This window comes from Triticum urartu, chromosome 7A, assembly GCF_056163025.1.
Source record: "Triticum urartu cultivar PI428250 chromosome 7A, HENAU_Tu73, whole genome shotgun sequence".
Classification (NCBI taxonomy): domain Eukaryota; kingdom Viridiplantae; phylum Streptophyta; class Magnoliopsida; order Poales; family Poaceae; genus Triticum; species Triticum urartu.
The window spans coordinates 212,125,161-212,145,772 of record NC_141879.1 but is presented as its reverse complement, the minus strand read 5'-3'; the positions used below and the strand labels follow the sequence as shown (position 1 = coordinate 212,145,772).

The 20,612-nt window shown below is 41.3% G+C and overlaps 1 protein-coding gene across 2 annotated transcripts; it reads right to left on the bottom strand.

The window, feature by feature from the left end:
* Positions 1-1,883: 1,883 nt before the first annotated feature.
* LOC125521563 (protein HVA22) lies at positions 1,884-2,964 on the bottom strand. Of its 2 annotated transcripts, none has more exons than XM_087536770.1 (5): positions 2,768-2,964; positions 2,626-2,652; positions 2,417-2,539; positions 2,193-2,343; positions 1,884-2,088 (listed from the first exon to the last, which is right to left on the bottom strand). In XM_087536770.1, the coding sequence occupies exons 1-5, from the start codon at positions 2,812-2,814 to the stop codon at positions 2,059-2,061; spliced, it is 378 nt and encodes a 125-aa protein (XP_087392896.1). In that variant the 5' UTR covers positions 2,815-2,964; the 3' UTR covers positions 1,884-2,058. The 2 variants fall into 2 exon arrangements, with proteins under 2 accessions (XP_087392896.1, XP_048542585.1); XM_048686628.2 differs by having other exon boundaries at positions 2,178-2,343; positions 2,768-2,962.
* Between the last annotated feature and the right edge of the window lie 17,648 nt (positions 2,965-20,612).

Below are 20,612 nucleotides of genomic sequence, written 5' to 3'. Positions count from 1 at the left end.
AATGAGGTAGCTAAGGTTCGTCGCGAAGGAGAAAGGGGAGGGGATAAGAGCGGAGTCGTTGTTGTCATGATCCACTAGATGCCCTTCCTCTTGGGTGTGTCGCCTTTAGTAGTAGCCGCTGGGCGCCTCAGTTGGCCCACTCTGGCCCGTGAACTCTTGGGTTGGGCCGCTTGGGTCTTATAGCAGCCTGGTGGGTGCGGTCGTCGCTGCCTCGTGGGCCCCCGTTGTCAGTGGCGCTGACAGCATGCAACGGCTGCTGGGCGCGCTGGGTGTTGGGGTCTCCTCCCTCAGCTGAGGGAGCTGCAGTGGCGGCGGAGAGCCGCGGCTAGGTGTTGGGGTCTCATCCCTCGGCTGAAGGAGCTGTGGTGGTGGCGGAGAGCCATGGCTGGGGGGCGATGGTGGCGGCAGAGAGCCACAGTTTTGGACGGCGGCGCGGCGAGGTATGTGCTACTGTGGTTGTGAAGATTGGTCTTCCGCCCCGTGCTGGTGCGCTCATTTTCTGCTTGTTGCATAACACAGGGTTGGGCTTGAGGTGGTTGTGGCTGTGGCGTGTGGCCGAAGGTGTGATTGCACGGCGCAGTGCTCTGTTGCGTCATGCGGGTGGGGTTTGGTGGTTGGCTGAAATGCTCTCCGGGCGAAAGTCTTGCACTTGGGCGTGAGGTGGTTGTGGTTGTGGCAGGAGTTGGATGGCACGGCGTGGTGCTCTGTTGCGTTAAGTCGTACAGATGGGGTTTGGTGGTGGGCTGAAATGCTCCTTGCACAATTACACAAGTGTTGCTCTCCGGGCAACAGCCTTGCACCTTCTCCATCAGTGCTAGAGTTCTTGAGCACCGTGTCCCTTTCTGAAGGCCTCATCGTGAAGATATTGTGCAGGTTTGCGTCGTGGTTAAGGCGGTGGATGTCAGGACAGCGACTTCGAACGATGAAGTACACCGATGCGGAGGCCTCGGGTGGCGATGCAACGGCGAACTATGGGGTAGGTTCACGGCTCTACATGGCTTGGGCGGCAACTTGGTGCTGCAAGGGTCACGAGGTCGTCGGCCCGACCAGACGTGGCCTGAGGGGTTGGCGATGGATGCCAGGGCACTGGCTTCGGGCGATGGAAGTACCCAGAGGCGGCAGCCTCGGATGGTGATGCAACAACAGATTATGGAATAGGTTCGCAGCTCTGCATGGCTTGGGTGGCGACTTGGTGCTGCCAAGGTCGCGAGGTCGTCGGCCCGGTCAGACGCGGCCTGAGGGGTTGGTCTAGCATTAAGTCGGGGCGGCGGCCCCGGATGTTTGGCACAATATTTGTGGTCTGTGGGAAGTCGGGGCGACGGCCCCGGATGTTTGGCACAACATTTGTGGTCTGCCGATGGTCGTCTCGTGAAGCAAGGCTTCAAGGCATATGAGCGAGCGGGGGATGTTGGAGCAGCGGTTCCGGAGCCAGCCAGGTGTGTGTTTGTTGCGATTGTGGCCTTGTTATGGTCGACGAGGCTTCGTTGCTTGTGTGGTTTTCAGCTAGGTTTTCCTTGTAAAATGGCCACTTTGTGAGGTTTTCGATCCGGTATTAAACTGAATCAACTTTCTGCTACTCCCTCTATTCCAAAATATAGTGCGCCTACGTTTTTCGAGGTTCAACTTTGACTATAAATTTAATCAACGAGACCAACTGCGACGGTAGAAAAAATTATACAACTAAAAACTTCTTTCAAATACGAATTCACTGATATAATTTTTGCTCCCGCCGCAATCGGTCAAAGTTGAAGCACGGGGATAAAGAAAGCACTACACTATGGAATGAAGGGAGTATAATGCAGTACCAGAGCGCTCGTGGCACTCTGACGAGATTCGGTCAACAAAAAGAACCACATCTGAAACCACGGCGACAGGAAGTCAAATTATCAAAGACGACGGCCCTGATTTATTAGGCGAGCGCATGGGTGGTCGTGTTAATACTTCTCGATGTGCTTACAACAGATACAAGATACACCTAATAGTTAAGATTCCGCAGTCCTGCACAACAGTAGGTTATGCTCCTGGATCTCCCAGTGTGCCCAGGCCCTTGTATGCTCCTCAGTGCACATGACCATGGTCAGCCTCGGCCTGCAATTCCATTTTCCCCAACAAGGAACAATTAGAAACAGAAGAAACTCGGGCCTCCGTGGCAGAGAGCACTGACATTCCTTGGTTACCTTGAGTATGTGCACCTTGTGGTCGGCGTCGGCGTGGCTGTTCCTGCCGCGGTACTTCCTGAGCTGCTCCCTGACGACCTTGTCGTAGATGAAGGAGGCGCCCTTGAACTGCGGGAGCGCCAGCCACGCCACGAACAGCAGCTTCACCGGGTACCACACCGGTATCCTGGACGCATCAGCAAAATAATTAGATCCACCGGCATCAACAAAATAATGAAATCAGTAGCTGGGTAAGTTACCAGTAGAGGACGGGCTCGGCGAGCATCTCCAGGAGGGTGATGAAGGAGTAGAGGATCCAGTAGGCCAGCCACTGCTCGTCGTCCACCTTGGACGGGCTCTCCATGGCGCACACCGACGCATACCTACAGTACAGACCCGTCAGTGCCACATCCAACACAATGATCACCCATCAGTACTAAAAAGCATCACAAACGATCGATCAACTTACAGAGGGTACAGCAGCGTGATGCTCGGCCTGCGCAAGGAAACGAAGAGGCAAGAGGATATCAGGCAACACTCGGCATCTCGCCCGCAGGAAAGAGTCGAACACCATAGATCTGCAAGTAGATAGGATAGGATAGGATACGTACCCGGCGACGGAGTGGAGGTGGGTGAGGAGCGCCCATGACTTGCCCATTCTCGCCTTCCCGGCTCAACGCACCAGTCGCCGTGCGTGGGTGCCTTCCTACGCCTTGGGCGGAAGCACGAGATCTCGGGGAGAAGCAAAGCTCTATTCGGCCGACTGCCGTGAGACGCGAAGAATCAGTAGGAGACGAGCAGGGTGAGACGGCTTTTATAAAAGCATGCTCGCGGTGGTGGGCCGGTGGCGATGGCACCGGGTGCTTGGCGTGTACGTGGCGGCATCCTGGGGGTTCTTCCACAGGGACGGAGCGGCCGACCTGACAAGGAAGGCACTCGAGCCTCGCTTTTCGTGGTGGCTCCACGCTCCTTGCTTTGCATGTCAGGGTTCTTGACTTGCTGTCCTGGCTGCGAGGTTGTAGCGCTCCGCGTGGCGGCACGCCGACACGTGCGAGGGACTCGTGCCTACGCGCGGCGCCCTCCTGTCATGAGAGCACGAGTCTCTCGCCCGGTGTGTGCTTTTCTGACTATTATTAGCCGAGATGTTGTGCTCACTCACATCTCAAGTGGCCCGCCTGCGCTAAACCTAGGTTTAGGTCTCTTTGATTTATAGGATTGCAAAAATACAGAAATAGAAAAACATAAAATTGGAATGACATGTCATTAGATGCTATAGAATTTGAATTTGTTTGGTTGTGTCATTAAAAAAAATAAAGGATTTCTTTCAAAAGGTTGGAGTGGATATTAGAATTCCTGTAAAATATAGTATAAATGAATCCTTAGAAAAAATCCTACAAGATTCAATCCTACGAATCAAACGATCAACGTAAGAAAAAAATCCTAAGGAGTTTAATCCTTTAAAGATCCTATGAAATTTTTTTGAATCAAAGAGATCCTTAAGATTGTGGTCGTGCCATGACACCTACCTCATTAGTGCAATATTTCTCAAAAGAAATTCAAAAAATTAGTGTAGTATTTCTCCGAAAAAACCGTCATTGGTGCAGTACCTCACGAGCTGCATTCATCGATGATGGAGCATTGGAGTATCCTATTCGGGCGCTCCTAACCGCGTCTACGCACCCTAAACCGGTCTCATATGTTCGAATGGACCATCCAGTCTGATCGGTTATGATTTTTTGATATAGACAGCCCCTCGAACAGCCTCAAACACCTAGCTGACCGGCACCTCTCGTATTTAGCCCAAATATGAAATGGATATTGAAGAGCTCGGGCGCGTCCATCACGTAGGACTAAAACCTGGCGGTTCGACGGACGCCTCTTTCGTCGCCGCGGTGGGACCGCTGCGTGACGCCGCTCCGGCTTGCCGCCCGAGGCCAAATCCGGCTATTTAAGCCGGCCGACGTTCCTCAACCCTAGACCATCCACCTCCTCACTACATGGGAAAAGCCTAACAGTAGCGCTGGTTTTGGGCCTAGCAATAATGCGGGTAACCGCGCTACTGCTACGACGCTACTGCTAAGGTTAGCAGTAGCGTTGGTTGGCCCACGCTACTGCTATACATGGGTAGCACTAGCGAGCATTGGAGCAATGCACTACTGCTAATAGCTGCAGCGCTTTTAATAAAGCCGCACTACTGCTAACCTAACTAGTAGTAGTGTGCTTCCTGTCCAGCGCTACTAGTACTTTGTTTTTATTTTTAGTGTATTTATACGCCATTATACAAATTTTAATACAGTACTAATTAAGAGGTTGTTATATCATTATGTCCATGATGAATTAATATATTATTGTGAGGAAAAAAATATGAATTAGATTTATTTGGATGAACCAAAAGTTGAATTAGGACGACGATCCTACTAATTCATCTTTTGGTCAGTTTTAATCCATTCACATGAATCTAATCCGTGTTTCTTCCATCAATGATATAATAACTAATCATGATAATAATAATAAATCATAATGGTAATCATGATCAACATCATCATCATATTAATATAAAAACTTTTGCATCATATCATCACCAACAACACTAGCTAATAATCATCATAGTCATTACCACCAACACTATTTAATCATCATAATCATAGTGTAACTATCTAATCACCACCAACACTAGCTAATAATAATCATCATAGTTATTACCACCAACACTAGCTATTTAATCATCATACTCATAGTCTAGCACATCATCATATCCAAACTCATTCTAGCTAGCTAATCACTCCTGCTCTCTCTCTCTCTCAGGTAAAATAGCATAAAATATGTGTAGCACTCCTGCTTCATCATATTGGAGCATGCAGATGAACCTGTCTCCTAATTGTGGGTTGCGCTTCTGATTGCTGCCCCCTAGTACTTCTCTGTTGCGATTCTTCACAATTTTGCTCCAGTCTTCGACTATTAATACTTGCTCACTTCAAGAAGTGATGAATGCACTCATGTGCAATGCATGATATCTTGGCCGTAAGCTAACCATTGTCATGCGACCTTTAGCCTCGATCCAACGAGACACAACAATCATCGGGAGTTCCTGTTAAAGAACATCATAGTAACATACTTAGCAATGAAGTTTAGCTTAAAAAATAATGTAAGCAAAAGATACACGAGGACAAATAATAAAAATCTTACCATCTTTCCTAAATAGACACACTAGTGGTCGCATGTTTTGAGTAATAATATCTCGAAGGCCAGGAAAATAACATGTCTTGATAGTATCAAGATCCTCAAGCCATGAAACATAATGACCTATCTCCTCACAGTCTAGTTCAGCCCCAGGACAGTAGTAGGTGCTGTCTACCAAGGATCATGTTTGCTTGAATGGAAATAAGCTGTTAATAGAAATTAGTTGTCAACTATTTTTAAATAAACAATATAAATTACTTAATAAATATGGTTGAGAAACTCACATAATGGTAGAACTAGAGGCGTATGCACATTGACCCAGATGTCAATATTACCTTCAATTTCATCTTCCGGACGAATATCAAAGGTGATAAACATATTAGGCTCAAATACATAAGCCTTGCATAGTGCTCCCCAATTTTTGCATTCAAAATAGGAGTAGGTGTCTGCATTGTATAATTTTACGGCAAAAGTATAACCATGCTCGGTCCTCAAGTGAACTCTCTTTACCTCCATATTTTTCATAGTACTGAAACCAATCTTATCCAAGATATACATTCTTGCATGGCAGGGGATACGCTAGTAGAATTGGGAAAAATTAAAATTATAAGTTGAAGCAAAAGAAGCAGAAGTCATTCTTAATTACGAAAAAAGACTTGTCGTTGTGACTTAATATATCTACTTCAAAGGCCTCATCCATCATGATGTTGAAGCGCCTACCACCAACTAGGTGAGGCCCGTCGCACAGGTCGCGCTCGTCTTCGTAGTATTCGCACATAACGAATTCCCTTTCGTCGTCAGGCATTTCCTATGTTCATAGTTGAAACATTAATTGAAAATCGATCGAAGGCAACTACCAGGAAACTCAACACACAGATCACTATTACTCAATATGCAACGGGTTGACTTTAGGTCTATCGAGTCTTCCTTCCTAAACTCTCATCTCATGTATATGGTGGGCACTCCCTCTCTGATATTGCGACCGTCGGTGATGGTCGCTACTCCTCCTTTCCCTAGTGCATTACAAATATCTAGCACAACGAAAAGAAGGAGAAGAGACCCCCATGACAAGAGTCGACATTCTTCTTCTCTCATATATGGTGGACACTCCCTCACCGATTTTTCGACCGTCGATGATGGTCGCTACTCCTTCTTCCCCTAGTGCATAACAAAGGTCTAACACAAAGAGAAGAAGGAGAAGCGACCCCCACGACAACAGTCGGCATTCTTCCTCTCTCAAATGTATATATGGTGGACACCCTCCCTCACTGAAAGACACACAAGGAGCCAAAACAGACCTAATGTCAACTCGTTCCATATATCGAGCAATGACATAGAAAAAATGCCCTACGTTTTGCCGAAATATCATTGAATTCCCATTCTGGCAAATCACAAGCACTCGATATGCCCTACATTGTAGCACAAGTCATGCTAAAATTCATGAAAAAATTTGGCATGACCTTTGCTAAAGACAGGACATATCGAGCGCCTGAAATTTGCCGGGACAGAAACGAATCAACATTCCGGCAAAACTAGGCCACTCGGAGGCACATTGCAAACAAGAACACCAAGGCATCCTCTATATTCAGAATGCATCATCATCGACATCAATGACATGGCAACTAGCACTAGGATTTTCATCATTGACATTTACAACACATTATCATTTGGCTATTCTCACCTAGAGGTCTTAAGGGGACGACTGCGGGGATGATGCAGGGGCAAATACTTGATTTCTACATAAACAAAATATATTAACCACTTACTATAAATAAACAAATTCTATTAAGCACTTACTATAAATAAACTAGTTCTGTTAAGCACTTACTATAAGTAAACTAGTTCTACTAAGCACTTACTATAAATAATCTAGTTAGTTAACCTAGTTAACCTAGATAATTAACCTAATTAAACTAGTTAACCTAGCTAGCCAACCTAGCTAGTTTGATTTTTTTACTAATTTACTAAAAAATCTACTCTATGCAAGAACAGAGTGAGGAGAGATGAGGGAGGGAGGAGGGAGCAGGGGGTGGGGGATTGAGGAGGATCGGAGGAGGGAGGAGAGAGGAGGAGGGGGAGGAGGGAGGAGAGAGGAGGAGGGGAAGGAGGGAGGTGTGGGAGAAGGGCTGGCGGAGGAGCGCTTGGCCGGAGGAGAGGAGGGAGGAGGGCTTGGTGGTGGAGGAGGAGGGCCCTTGGCCGGAAGAGGAGGGAGGAGGGCGCGGTGGGAGGAGGAGGAAGAGGAGGGAGGAGGGCATACTGAGGAAGGAAGAGGGAGGGCGACAGCGGAAAAGCGGTGGCAACGACAATGCGGCGGCGGCGGAGAAGTGAGGCAGCGGAGAGTGAGGGGAGGAGGAAGATGGTCGGGGCGGGGGAGGAAAATTTGGGGATAGGGCACCCATAGCAGTAGTGCGGGGCCAGGAAGAGCGCTACTGCTAAGACCAATAGCAGTGGCGTTGACTATAGACCAGCGCTACTACTATACCTAGCATGTCAGCAACAATGCGACAGTTATAGTAGTAGCGCTTTTTAGCTAGGGCGCGCTACTACTACTTATATAGTAGTAGCGGGCTTGTATACAACGCGCTACTGGTAGGTAGCAGTAGTGCATTTTTTTGACCAACGTTACTGGTAAATTTCTGTGTATAAGGTTTTTCCTAGTAGTGCCTCCCTCTCTTTGCTGCCACCCGAGCACGTCCCCTCCTCTCCCCCCGCTCTCCCACACTCTTCGACATATCCATGGTCCGGCGGCTGATCACCACGTGTGCTATGCTCACGCCCGAGCGCCAGAGGCCGATCACGAAGGAGAATTAGGCAAGGCGGGCCGGCCCCATCGCTGCCGGGCCGCCTTCGGACTCGCCTGAGCCGGAGGAGGACGAGGAGCAGCAGCTGCCGGAGCCAATGGAGGAGGCGGATTCGGAGGAGGACGAGGTAGAGCTGTCGAAGGAGGGCTTCAACATGGCGGAGACAGAGACGGAGTTCCCCGTCACCCAAGCCGTGAAGATTGCGGAACAGCAGGCCATTCCGGAGTCCATCCAGGATGAGACCTATATGAAGGCCAACCGACAGTTCCTCCGGCAGGAGCAGACGACGTCCGACGCGCTTTTCGCCGAACTCGACGCAAAGATAGAGGAGGAGGAGGCCGGAGCGGAGCAGCCGGAGGCTCGGGAGCTGCAGCTGCCGCTCATGCTGCTGAAGCCGAGCACAGAGATTGTCGACATCTTCAACAAGGAGTAACTAGATTTCTACGTAGTACGTAAGTTTTTAAATTTGCATGGTTTTATATAGATTTGAGAATCTAATATGAGATGTCCGAATGCAGTTATGTTGATTTGAGAAATACCCGGTCATTGCCGCAGATGAGTTCGGGCACGTCTACGAACGTTTGAGACGTTAGATTTATAATATGCGGCTGCAGATGCCCTAACGTGAGATGTACAAACTCTTTCGGGGACTATCTCATTTTAGTGCAAAGTGCTTCTTCCATCTCGTTGAACCATTTACCCCACATTGTAGCTACTAGGCTGATCGAGTTCGCTCGCTCGCAATGGCATCGTGGCCGGTTTGGGTTAAAACTAAAGTTTAGGAATTAGGATCCTCGTGTGCCTACATGGATGCAGTAGTACAACAGGAGCTGCATCCTTTCAATGATGGATCATAGCCTGGGGGAGGTCCTATACAAAGCTCACTGCCTCCGATAGCGGGCGACACACAGGGGCAATACCGACAGGGCCGGCTCACTAGCGCTGTGGTGGCTCAGCTATCGTCTGACTTTCTTTTTCTTGCAAAAATACGGAAAACATAACATGGTCTTTTTTTAAAAAGGCAAATATTTTTACAAATTCTGAACAAATCTTGAAAACACGAATAATTTTACAAAAAAGTCCGAAAATTCTGAACAAAATTTGAAAACATGAATAATTTTTTAAATTTCATGAATATATTTTTAAATTTTAGAATATTTTAAATTGGTGATTTTTTTAAATTCATGAATATTATCACATTGGTAATAGTGTTTGAACATATTATAAATTTGTGTATATAATTAAAATCAATGAATAATTTTAAAATTCTAGAACACTTTTCAAAATCCATGACCATTTTCAAATTAGCGAACATAGGAAAAAAGCAAGCAAGACCCTATCCAGGTGCTATGCTGTTGGCTAAGAAAACTAGAAATAAAATGACCGAGTGAAAGAAAATAATGGGTCGACTGAAGAAGCGCCAGGGAGCGTGTTTTCTCTCCTTTTTTCTGTTCATTATTTCTAGCAAATGGCAAACAATGTGACTCTTCCTGAGACATCGTGACAACACAAACACGATAACAAGCAAGCAAAGAAGCAAACAAGAAAAAGGCAAACAAAAAAATTGTATTTTTGTAAAAAAAATAGAAGTGAGAGAAATGAAAATAAGAGGCAAATGACAAATAATGTAAATGCTAGGAGATGAAGGTTTATGCAAAGGTATTTGATAGTTGTTGATGATGTCTCCCCGGCAACGACGTCAGAAATGTTTCCTGCTACTTGTGATCTTCGTTGGGATTTCCACGAAGAGGAGACGATGATGCATTACAGTAGAGATAAGTATTTCTCTTAGTTATAAAACTAAGGTTATCAATCCAGTAGAAGAATCGAGCAACGACTCGTTAGCAGTACCTACACACAAACAATAAATCCTTGCAACCCAATGCGAACAAGGGGTTGTCAATCCCTTGACGGTTACGAGCAAGATTGAATTGTATAGTTTTTGATAGATAGATCGAACAAAAATACAAAATAAATAAAAGAAAAACATAGCAAGGTATTTTTGGTTTTAATATATGATTGAAGATAAATCCGGGGCCATAGTTTTCATTAGAGACTTCTCTCTTGAAAATAACATACGGTGGGTAAACAAATTACTGTTGGGCAATTGATAGAAAAGCAAATAATTATGACGATGTCTAAGACAATGATCATATGTAGGTATCACGTCCGATTCAAGTAGAACGAAACGATTTTGCATCTACGACTATTACTCCACACACTGACCGCTATCCAACATGCATCTAGTGTATTAAATTCATGGAAAAACGCAATAATTCTTTAAGCAAGATGACATGATTTGGACAAGAAAACTCACATATGAATAAACCCCATCTTTTTACTCTTAATAGCAATGATACATACGTGTCATGTTCCCTTCCATCACTGGGATTGAGCAACGTAAGATCAAACCCATTACAAAGCACATCTTCCCATGGCAAGATAAATCAATCTAGTTGGTCAAATTAAACCAATAAATCAGAGAAGAAATACGAGACTATAGTAATCATGCATAAAAGAGTGCAGAGAAAACTCAAAAAATATTCATGAATAGATCTGATCATAAACTCACAATTCATTGGATCCCAACAACACACCGCAAAAAGTCATTACATCGAATAGATCTCCAAAAACACCAAGGAGAACATTGTATTGAAGATCAAATAGAGAGAAGAAGCCATCTAGCTACTAACTATATATGGACCCGTAGGTCTATGGAAAACTACTCACGCATCATCGGAAGGGCAGTAAGGTTGATGTAGAGCTTCTTCGTGCTTGATTCCCTCTCTGGCGGAGTACCGGAGAAGGCTTCCAGGTAGGATCTCGTGGTTCTGGAACTTGCAGCGGCGAAAAAAGTATTTCGGGTGTCTCTTTGATGTCAGGGGAATATTTGTGTATTTATAGAAGTGGAATTAGGGTTTGATGTGCCACGAGGGGCCCACAAGCTTGGGGGCGTCTCCCTGGGGTGCGCCCCTAGGGCTTGTCGCTCCCTCGTGGCTCTTCAAGCCTCCTCTCGAACCTTCTAGGCTCTCTTCTGGTCACGGAAAAATTAATCCAAAGTTTTTTCTTCATTTGATATTGGTTTTCTGAAAAGTCAAAAACATGCAAAAAATAGCAAATGGCACTAAGTTAATAGGTTAGTACCCAAAAGATGAAATATAATTATATACAATGACATATAAAACATCCAAAATTGATACTATAATAGCATGGAACAATAAAAAATTATAGATACATTGGAGACGTATCAAGCATCCCCATGCTTAATTCCTGCTCGTCGTCGACTTGGTAAATGAAAAAAAAACAGAATTTTTGATGTGGAATATTATCTATCACATTCATCATATAATCTTTCATTTTGCAACATGGATGTTTAGACTTGAGTGATTGAAAGCAATAGTCTACAATTTGACATGAAAACATCAATACTCAAGTATATCAACAATCAAACATGTCTTTCAAAATATCAACACTAAAGGAAGTTATCTCTAGCCCATTATGCTCAGTCATTGATCCATTCATGAAACACACTCAACATTAGTTACATCCAATGCACAAGTATGACAATACTATTCTCTAGTTGGTGCTCTATAAGAGAAGATGAAGACTCAAATAAAAATAAAAATTGCATAAAAGTAAATAGAAAGGCCCTTCACAGAGGGAAGTAGAGATTTGTAGAGGTGCCAGAGCTCAAGGCTTAAATTAGAGATAAAATTATTTTGAGAGGCATGCTTTTCCTGTCAACGAAAACGACCGAGAATTCCTAATATCTTTCATGATAGACAATTTATAGGCGGTTTCCAAACAGAAAGTCAAATTTATTTCCTTTCCACCATTCTTTCACAATCCATGGCTAGCCGTATCCACGAGTGTCTTTCATACCAACACTTTTCAAGGAATTTATTATTATTATTATTATTTTCATTTCGGGACTGGGAATCCCTATTAGCTGCCACACTCTCGTGCAATGACTAGTAAATAAACACTTATCGTGAGAATAACATACATATCATGGAAAATATTGGCCACTCCCTACCGCTTCATGAGCGGCACGGACACACAAAACGGAAATTCATTTTGAAAATTTATAGTTGGCACATGCAAATTTACTTGGAACGGCACGCAAATACCACATATAGGTTAGGTATGGTGGACTCATTTGGCACAACTTTAGTTTTAGGAAATAGGATGCACAAGCAGTATTTTCGCTTAGTACAAGTGGAGGCTAGCAAATAGATTGAGAAGCGACCAACCAAAAAACGAAAATGGTCATAAACATGCATTGAACATAACTAACACTGAATATTGCACCATAAGTAGAATGTAACTTCATTGCATAACTATTGAATTTACGTGCGTGCATAGGGAATCACAAATCTTAACACCAATATTCTTACTAAAGCACAATTACTCACTAGCATAATTCACATATTACCATCTTCATATCGCAAAACTATTACAAGGAATCAAGCTTATCACATCCAATGATCTATATGAAAGTTTTTATTATATCCCTCTTGGATATTCATCATATTGGGACCAAAGTCATATCTTGTGCAAATTACCATAACTATTTTTAACTCTCAAGAAGATATAAGTGAAGCATGAGAGTGCAAACATTTCTTCAAAATTTAATCTTATCAAATATCAAAATAATATAAGTGAAGCATGAGAGTGTATTTCTTTAAAATATAACCATCGTTATGCTCAAAAAGATATAAGTGAAGTACTAGAGCAACTGCCTAGCTCAAAATATTTAAGTGAAGCACATAGAGTATTCTAACAAATCATGATAAGCGTGTGGCTCTCTCAAACAAGTGTGTTCGGCAAGGATGATTGTGACAAACTAAAAAGCAAAAAAAGCAAAGACTCATATAATACACAACGCTCCAAGCAAAACTCATGATATGTGACGAATACAATATAGCACCAAGTAAAATTACCAATGGTCATTAGAAGAAAGAGGGGATGCCTTCCCGGGCATCCCCAAGCTTAGTTGCTTGGGAGTCCTTGAATATCACATTGGGGTGCCTCAGGCATCCCCAAGCTTAGGCTCTTGCCACTCCTTATCCCTTCATCCATCATGATATCACCCAAAACTTGAAAACTTTAATCACACAAAACTCAACAAAAGCTCGTGAGATCCGTCAATATAATAAAGCAAATCACTACTTTAAGTACTGTTGCAAATCCATTCATATTTTATTTTTGCATTATAGCTAATGTATTCTAACTTCTCCATGGCTTATACCCCCCCTATACAATCCATACTTTCATCGAAACAAGCGAAACAATGCATCAAAAACAGAACAGTTGTGGAAATCTGAACGTTGACCTTACTTCTATAACTCCAAAAATTCTGAAAAATTAGTACAACATGAGAAATTTGCATATCAATCATGTGTAAAAAGTTCAAAATTTTATCACGCTCCAGGAAATTTTAACAATTCTGCTACTGGATGCAAAAGTTTCTACTAATGCATAGAATCAAGGCAACTATCACCCAAATCATCCCAAAGGCTTTGCTTGACACAACCACTAATTTAAACACTAAAACACAATCATAACAGTAGTATAATTGTGTGCTTATTTAAAAACAGCATGGGAAAAAAATTAAAAGATAACTATAGGTTGCCTCCCAACCAGCGCTGTTGTTTTACGCCCTTAGCTAGGTATAATGCATAGTTTCAAGTGTTGTCATCCTTCAATTTAGTTTCATAGATGGACCTCATGATTGATTATATGGTGGCTTAATCTTCTTTCTAGGGAAGTGTTCCATACCCTTCTTTAATGAAAAATGAAATTTTATATTCCCTTCTTTCATGTCATTAACGAGACCTATGGTTCGTAGGAATGGTCTACCAAGTATTATGGGACAAGACGGATTGCAATCGATCTCAAGCACAATAAAGTCAATGGTCACATAGTTACTATTTGCAAGAATAAGAACATAATTAATTCTACCCAAAGGATTTTTATTAGTAGAATCCGCTAAGTGCAAATTAAGAGAACATTCATCCAAATTGGTAAAACCTAGCACATCACATAGAGATTTTAGAATTGTGGAAACACTAGCACCCAAATCACATAAAGGATTGCACTCATAATTTTTAATATTGAATTTAATGGTGGGTTACCATTCATCATATAATTTTCTAGGAATTGAAATATCTAATTCTAGCTTTTCTTGTAAGGCTTTCATCATCGCTTCTACAATATGTTTAGTAAAAGCCTTATTTTGTTCATAAGCATTGGGTGAATTTACGCACAGATTACAACAAAGAAATACATTCAATCAAAGAACAACTATCATAATTAAAGTCTTTGTAATCCAGAAGAGTGGCATATCACTAGTTAAAGTTTTTACCTCTCCAAACCCACTTTTATCAATTTCTCATTAAGATTTTCACCCTCTGAATTATGGGGACGCCTTCTAGATAAAGTTGACTCTTCTTCAGTCCCCTTTTCATCAAGTTTAACATGACTAAACAAAGATTCAATGGAAGAAACACTAATCATTTTAATATCTTCATCGTTACTACGAAAGAAACCGGGCTAGAATGCTTTTTCTAAGAATTCTCGCTTAGCCCTGAACTTCACGGTTCTTTCTTTAATTTCATCCATGGAGACATAAAAAGCTTTAATTTATTCACTAATATCACTCTTGGGTGGCAAAATTTTAGCTTTAAGATTTTCCACATCATGAACAATTCTATCCATACTTCTAGACATATCATCAAGTTTATTCAATTTTTCTTCTGTTGTAGTGTTGAAAACCTTTTGAGCATTAATAAATTCTTTAATATTGCTTTCAAGATCAGAGGGTATTCTACTATTATTATTATTATTATTATTATTATTATTATTATAAGAATTACCATAGAAATTGCCATAATTATTAGAGGAATTTCCAGGAAATGGCCTAGGATTAAAATTACCTCTATAAGCATTACTATTAAAATTGTTTCATGAGACAAAATTCACATCTACGGGATCATTATTTTTGTCAATTAAAGTGGACAAAGGCACATCATTAGGATCAATAGGAGCATTTTTTAATAGCAACCAATTTCATAAGTGCATCAACTTTATCACTCAAGGTACTAATTTCTTTAACAGAATTCAATGGTCACATAGTTCCTCTTTGCAAGAATAAGAACATCATTAATTCTACCCAAAGGCTTTTTAATAGTAGAATCCGCTAAGTGCAAATTAAGAGAACATTCATCCAAATTGGTAAAACCTAGCACATCACATAGAGATTTCAGAATTGTGAAAGCACTAGCACCCAAATCACATAAAGCATTGCACTCATAATTTTTAATATTGAATTTAATGGTGGGTTACCATTCATCATATAATTTTCTAGGAATTGAAATATCTAATTCTAGCTTTTCTTGTAAGGCTTTTGTAAGGGCATATTTCTCCCTATGTGGTTTTGGTGATTGATGACAATGCATTTGCGGACTAATCGTATGCATTGAGCATTTCAGATATCTCATGTCTAGGCACAAGACGATTCGGTGCCCCTTGGAGCCTATCGAAGATGGCGTTTCTCTTATTTTCTTTTCGGTGGATTTGAGTCGTAGGAATGCCATACTATTAAGAGAGGTCCGCTTCGGAAAGGTTAGGGTGGAATCAGCACATAAACATCTGTTCCTTTGCACCACCTTTCCTTCACTTCATTGGAGCACCAATTGTATTCCCTTGTCTTTGCGAAAATGAAGGCCTCCAAGTGCTGTAGTTTCTGTGGCGTGCGATAGTACTGCTCAAGGGAGTGATGCGGCTTGAAGCTACGTCGGTATTTCCCTAAAGAGTAAGGGATGATGCAGCACAACGGCGATAGGTATTTTCCTCAGATGTGAAACCAAGGTTACCGAACCAGTAGGAGAACCAAGCAACACAACGTAAACAACACCTGCACACAAATAACAACTTCTCGCAACCCGACGTGTAAAAGGGGTTGTCAATCCCTTTCGTGTAGCGGCGCCCCAGGATGGGCAAACGGACGTGAATAAAATTGTAGTAAATTGATAGATCGAACACCAAATAAAATAAATAAGAATAAATTGCATCAAGGTATTTTTGTATTTTTGGTTTAACAGATCTGAAAATAAAGCAAAGGAAAATAGATTGCAAAGGCAAATAATATGCGAAAGAGACCCGGGGGCCGTAGGTTTCACTAGTGGCTTCTCTCGAGAAAAATAGCAAATGGTGGGTGAACAAATTACTGTTGAGCAATTGATAGAACTTCAAATAATCTTGGCGATATGCAAGAAATGATCATTACATAGGCATTACGTCCAAGATTAGTAGACTGACTCCAGCCTGCATCTACTACTATTACTCCACACATCGACCGCTATCCAGCATGAAAATAGTGTAAGTTCATGGAGAAACGGAGTAATGCAATAAAAATGATGACATGATGTAGACAAGATCTATCTATGTAGAGATAGACCCCATCGTTTTATCCTTAGTAGCAACGATACATACGTGTCGGTTCCCCTTCTGTCACTGGGATCAAGCACCGTAAGATCGAACCCACTACAAAGCACCTCTTCCCATTGCAAGATAAATAGATCAAGTTGGCCAAACAAAACCCAAATATCAGAGAAGAACTACGAGGCTATAAGCAATCATGCATAAAAAAGATCAAAGAAACTCAAATACTTTCATGGATATAAAAAGATAGATCTGATCATAAACTCAAAGTTCATCGATCCCAACAAACACATCGCAAAAAGAGTTACATCATATGGATCTCCAAGAGACCATTGTATTGAGAATTCAGCAAGAGAGAGAGAGAGGAAGCCATCTAGCTAGTAACTACGGACCCGAAGGTCTACAAAGAACTACGCACGAATCATCGGAGAGGCACCAATGGAGGCGGTGAACCCCATCCGAGATGGTGTCTAGATTGGATCTGGTGGTTCTGAACTCTGCGGCGGCTGGAATTGATTTTTGTCAATGCCTCTAGGGTTTCTGGAATATTGGGGTATTTATAGAGCAAAGAGGCGGTCCGGGGGGCACCCAAGGCGGGCACAACCCACCAGGGCGCGCCTGGGCCTCCTAGCATGCCCTGGTGGGTTGTGCTCTCCTCGGAGCACCCCCAGGTGCAGCCAGGGCCCATTAGGTATCTTTTGGTCCAAAAAAATCTCTGTAAAGTTTAGTTGTGTTTGGACATCGTTTGCCATTGATTTCCTGCGATGTAAAAAAACATGTAGAAAACAACAACTGACACTTGGCACTATGTCAATATGTTAGTACCAAAAATGATATAAAATGACTATAAAATGATTATAAAACATCCAAGATTGATAATATAACAACATGGCACAATCAAAAATTATAGATACGTTGGAGACGTATCAGCATCCCCAAGCTTAACTCCTACTCGTCCTCGAGTGGTAAGTGATAAAAACAGAATTTTTGATGTGGAATGCTGCCTATCATGTCATATCATATTTCTTTTCTTTATAGCATGGACATTTGGAATTTTATATTGTTCAAAGCAATAGTCTAGTTTTGACATGATAACTTAAATACTCAAGCATATCAACAAGCAACCATGTCTTTCAAAATATCAACGCTAAAATAAGCTATCCCTAGCCCATCATGCTCAATCATTGATCCATTCATGAAGCACACTCGCATATTAGCTACACCCAATACTCAAGTACGATCATATTGCCTCCTAGTTGGTGCTTTTATAATAGAAGATGTAGACTCAAATTCAAAAATAAAAATTGCATAACGTAAAAGAAAGGTCCTTCGCAGAGGGAAGTAGGGATTTGTAGAGGTGCTAGAGCTCAAAGCGAAAAACTTAGAGATAAAAACATTTTGGGAGGTGTATCCTTCCCACCAACGAAAATGACTTAGAGTTCCTAACACTTTCCATGCTAGATATATCATAGGCAGTTCCCGAACAGAAAATAAAAGTTTATTCCTTTTTCAACCATACTTTCACTTTCCATGGCTAGCCGTTATCCACGGTTGCCTTCCATACCAAAACTTTCCAAGGAATTTATTATTTGACAACATAAAGTGAATTCATTTTTCATTTCGGGTCTGGGCATCCCAAATACCCTTGCCTTAGTCTCGTGCAATGACAAGTGAATAAACACTCATCGTGAGAATATCACATCTATTATGGAAAATATTAGCCACCCCTCACCGCTCCGCGAGTGAAACAAACACACAAAAGAGAAGTTTATTTTGAAAATTAGAGATGGCACATACAAATTTGCTTAGAATGGCAAAAGAATACCGCATATAGGTAGATATAGTGGACTCATGTGGCAAAACTTGTTTTGAAGGTTTTTGGATGCACAAGTAGAGATCATACTTAGTGCAAAATGAAGGATAGCAAAAGATTGAGAAGCGACCAACCAAGAAAGGAATAATCTCATATGCGAGCATTAAGCATAATTAACACCGAATAATGCACCGCAAGTAGGATATAATTTCATTGCATAATTATTGACTTTCGTGCTTGCATATGGAATCACAAAAACCTTAACACCAATATTCTTACTAAAGCATAATTACTCATCAACATAACTCACATATCACATCATCATATCTCAAAACTATTACTGAGAATCAAGTTTATTTTGTCCAATGATCTTTATGAAAGTTTTTATTGTATCCTTCTTGGATATCTATCACTTTGGAACTAATTTTTATGTGTTGCTTTTGATAAGCTCCAACAAATATAAGTGAAGATCATGAGCATAATTGTTTTAGTTCTCTCAAATTGATTTAAGTGAAGCAAGAGAGAATTTCTTGAAAATTTTACTAACTCAAATAAATCTAAGTGAAGCAGGAGAGCATTTCTTAAAAAATACTAAAGCACACCATGCTCAAAAAGATATAAGTGAAGCACTAGAGCAAGTCCATAGCTCATAATTTTTTTAAGTGAAGCATATAGAGCAATTCTAACAAGTCATGACATAATTTTGGCTCTCTCAAATAGGTGTGTCCAGCAAGGAATCAAGACTTAAAACACAAAATAAAACAATAAAAGACTCATATCATACAAGACGCTCCAAGCAAAACACATAGTATGTGACGAATAAAAATATAGCTTCAAGTAAAATACCAATGATCGTTAAAAGAAAGAGGGGATGCCACTCGGGGCATCCCCAAGCTTAGTTTCTTGCTCATTTTTGGATAATAGCTTGGGATGCTGGGGCATCCCCAAGCTTAGGCTCTTCTTACTCCTTATTCCTCCATCCATCGTAAGATAACCCAAAACTTGAAAACTTCAATCACACAAAACTCAACAAAACTTTCGTGAGATCCGTTAGTAAAAGAAAGCAAATCACTACTATAAGTACTATACCAAACCAATTCATATTTTGTTTTTGCATTATATCTAATGTATTCCAACTTTTATATGGCAACAACTCATAAAAAAACCATAGAGCCATTAAAACAAGCACACAACACAAAGAAAACAGAATATGTCAAAACAGAACAGTTTGTAGCAATCTGACTAATTCGAAAACTTCTGGAACTTCAAAAATTCTGAAAAATTAGGATGACCGAAGCAATTTGTATATTAATGTACTGCAAAAAGAATTGGCATTTTAGCACGCTCTGGTCGAAAACGAGAATTATTTTTGTGAGAGCAAAAGTTTTTGTTTTTCAGCAAGATCAAACAACTATCACCCAAGAAGATCCTAAAGGCTTACTTGGCACAAACACTAACTAAAACACAAAAAACACAATCATAACAGTAGCATAATTGTGCTAACACTCAAGAATAGAAAGCAAAAAGCAAAAATAAATTTTATTCATTGGGTTGCCTCCCAACAAGCGCTATAGTTTCATGCCCTTAGCTAGGCATAAAGCAAGGATCTAAGTTTTGTCATTTTTGTTCTTAGTTTTTTTAGAGGTGTTTCCATCATGGGGTTTTGTAAAGACAACATAAAACATATTATCCATAGAAACCTTATCATTTCTAAGTTGGTTTTCATCATAACCCCTTTGATTTCCCGCAACAATCCAAGAGTGATGTTGATTATCATTATTGAAAACTTGTTGGATTATATCTAAAATGGGGACTTCCTTTTTAAGATTCTCGTCAAAGATTTTATTATCCCCAAGAAAATGTCTTAACGCATAATCACTATTATAAAAAATTTCATCTATCATAGGTTTTTCACGATTCATACCATAAAAATCAAAGATTTCCCTAGCTTCCCATATTATGTAGTCAAACTCATTCATACGAACAAGAGGGGCCAACTTTTTAGCCTTAGGGTTCTTTATAACGGGGATCTCAAAAAACAATCTTTGCAAAGTATGATGGGTACGAATAAATTTTCTTTCAAGTTTCAGAACTAGCGCTGAAATAGCATCCGCATAAGATCTAGTAGTCTTAAGTATATGGATATCATCAAGACTTAAATTTCCCACACAATTGAAAAATTCTTGGATACGTTCTTTTCCCATAACATTCCCTTGC

Bases quoted from the DNA above. Each gene is read 5' to 3' on its own strand.
- LOC125521563 (XM_048686628.2), bottom strand. From the start codon at position 2,814: ATGGGCAAGTCATGGGCGCTCCTCACCCACCTCCACTCCGTCGCCGG. The intron at 2,653-2,767 runs GTACGTATCCTA...TTCCTTGCGCAG, and splicing joins CACCTCCACTCCGTCGCCGG to GCCGAGCATCACGCTGCTGT. The intron at 2,540-2,625 runs GTAAGTTGATCG...TCTGTACTGTAG, and splicing joins ATCACGCTGCTGTACCCTCT to GTATGCGTCGGTGTGCGCCA.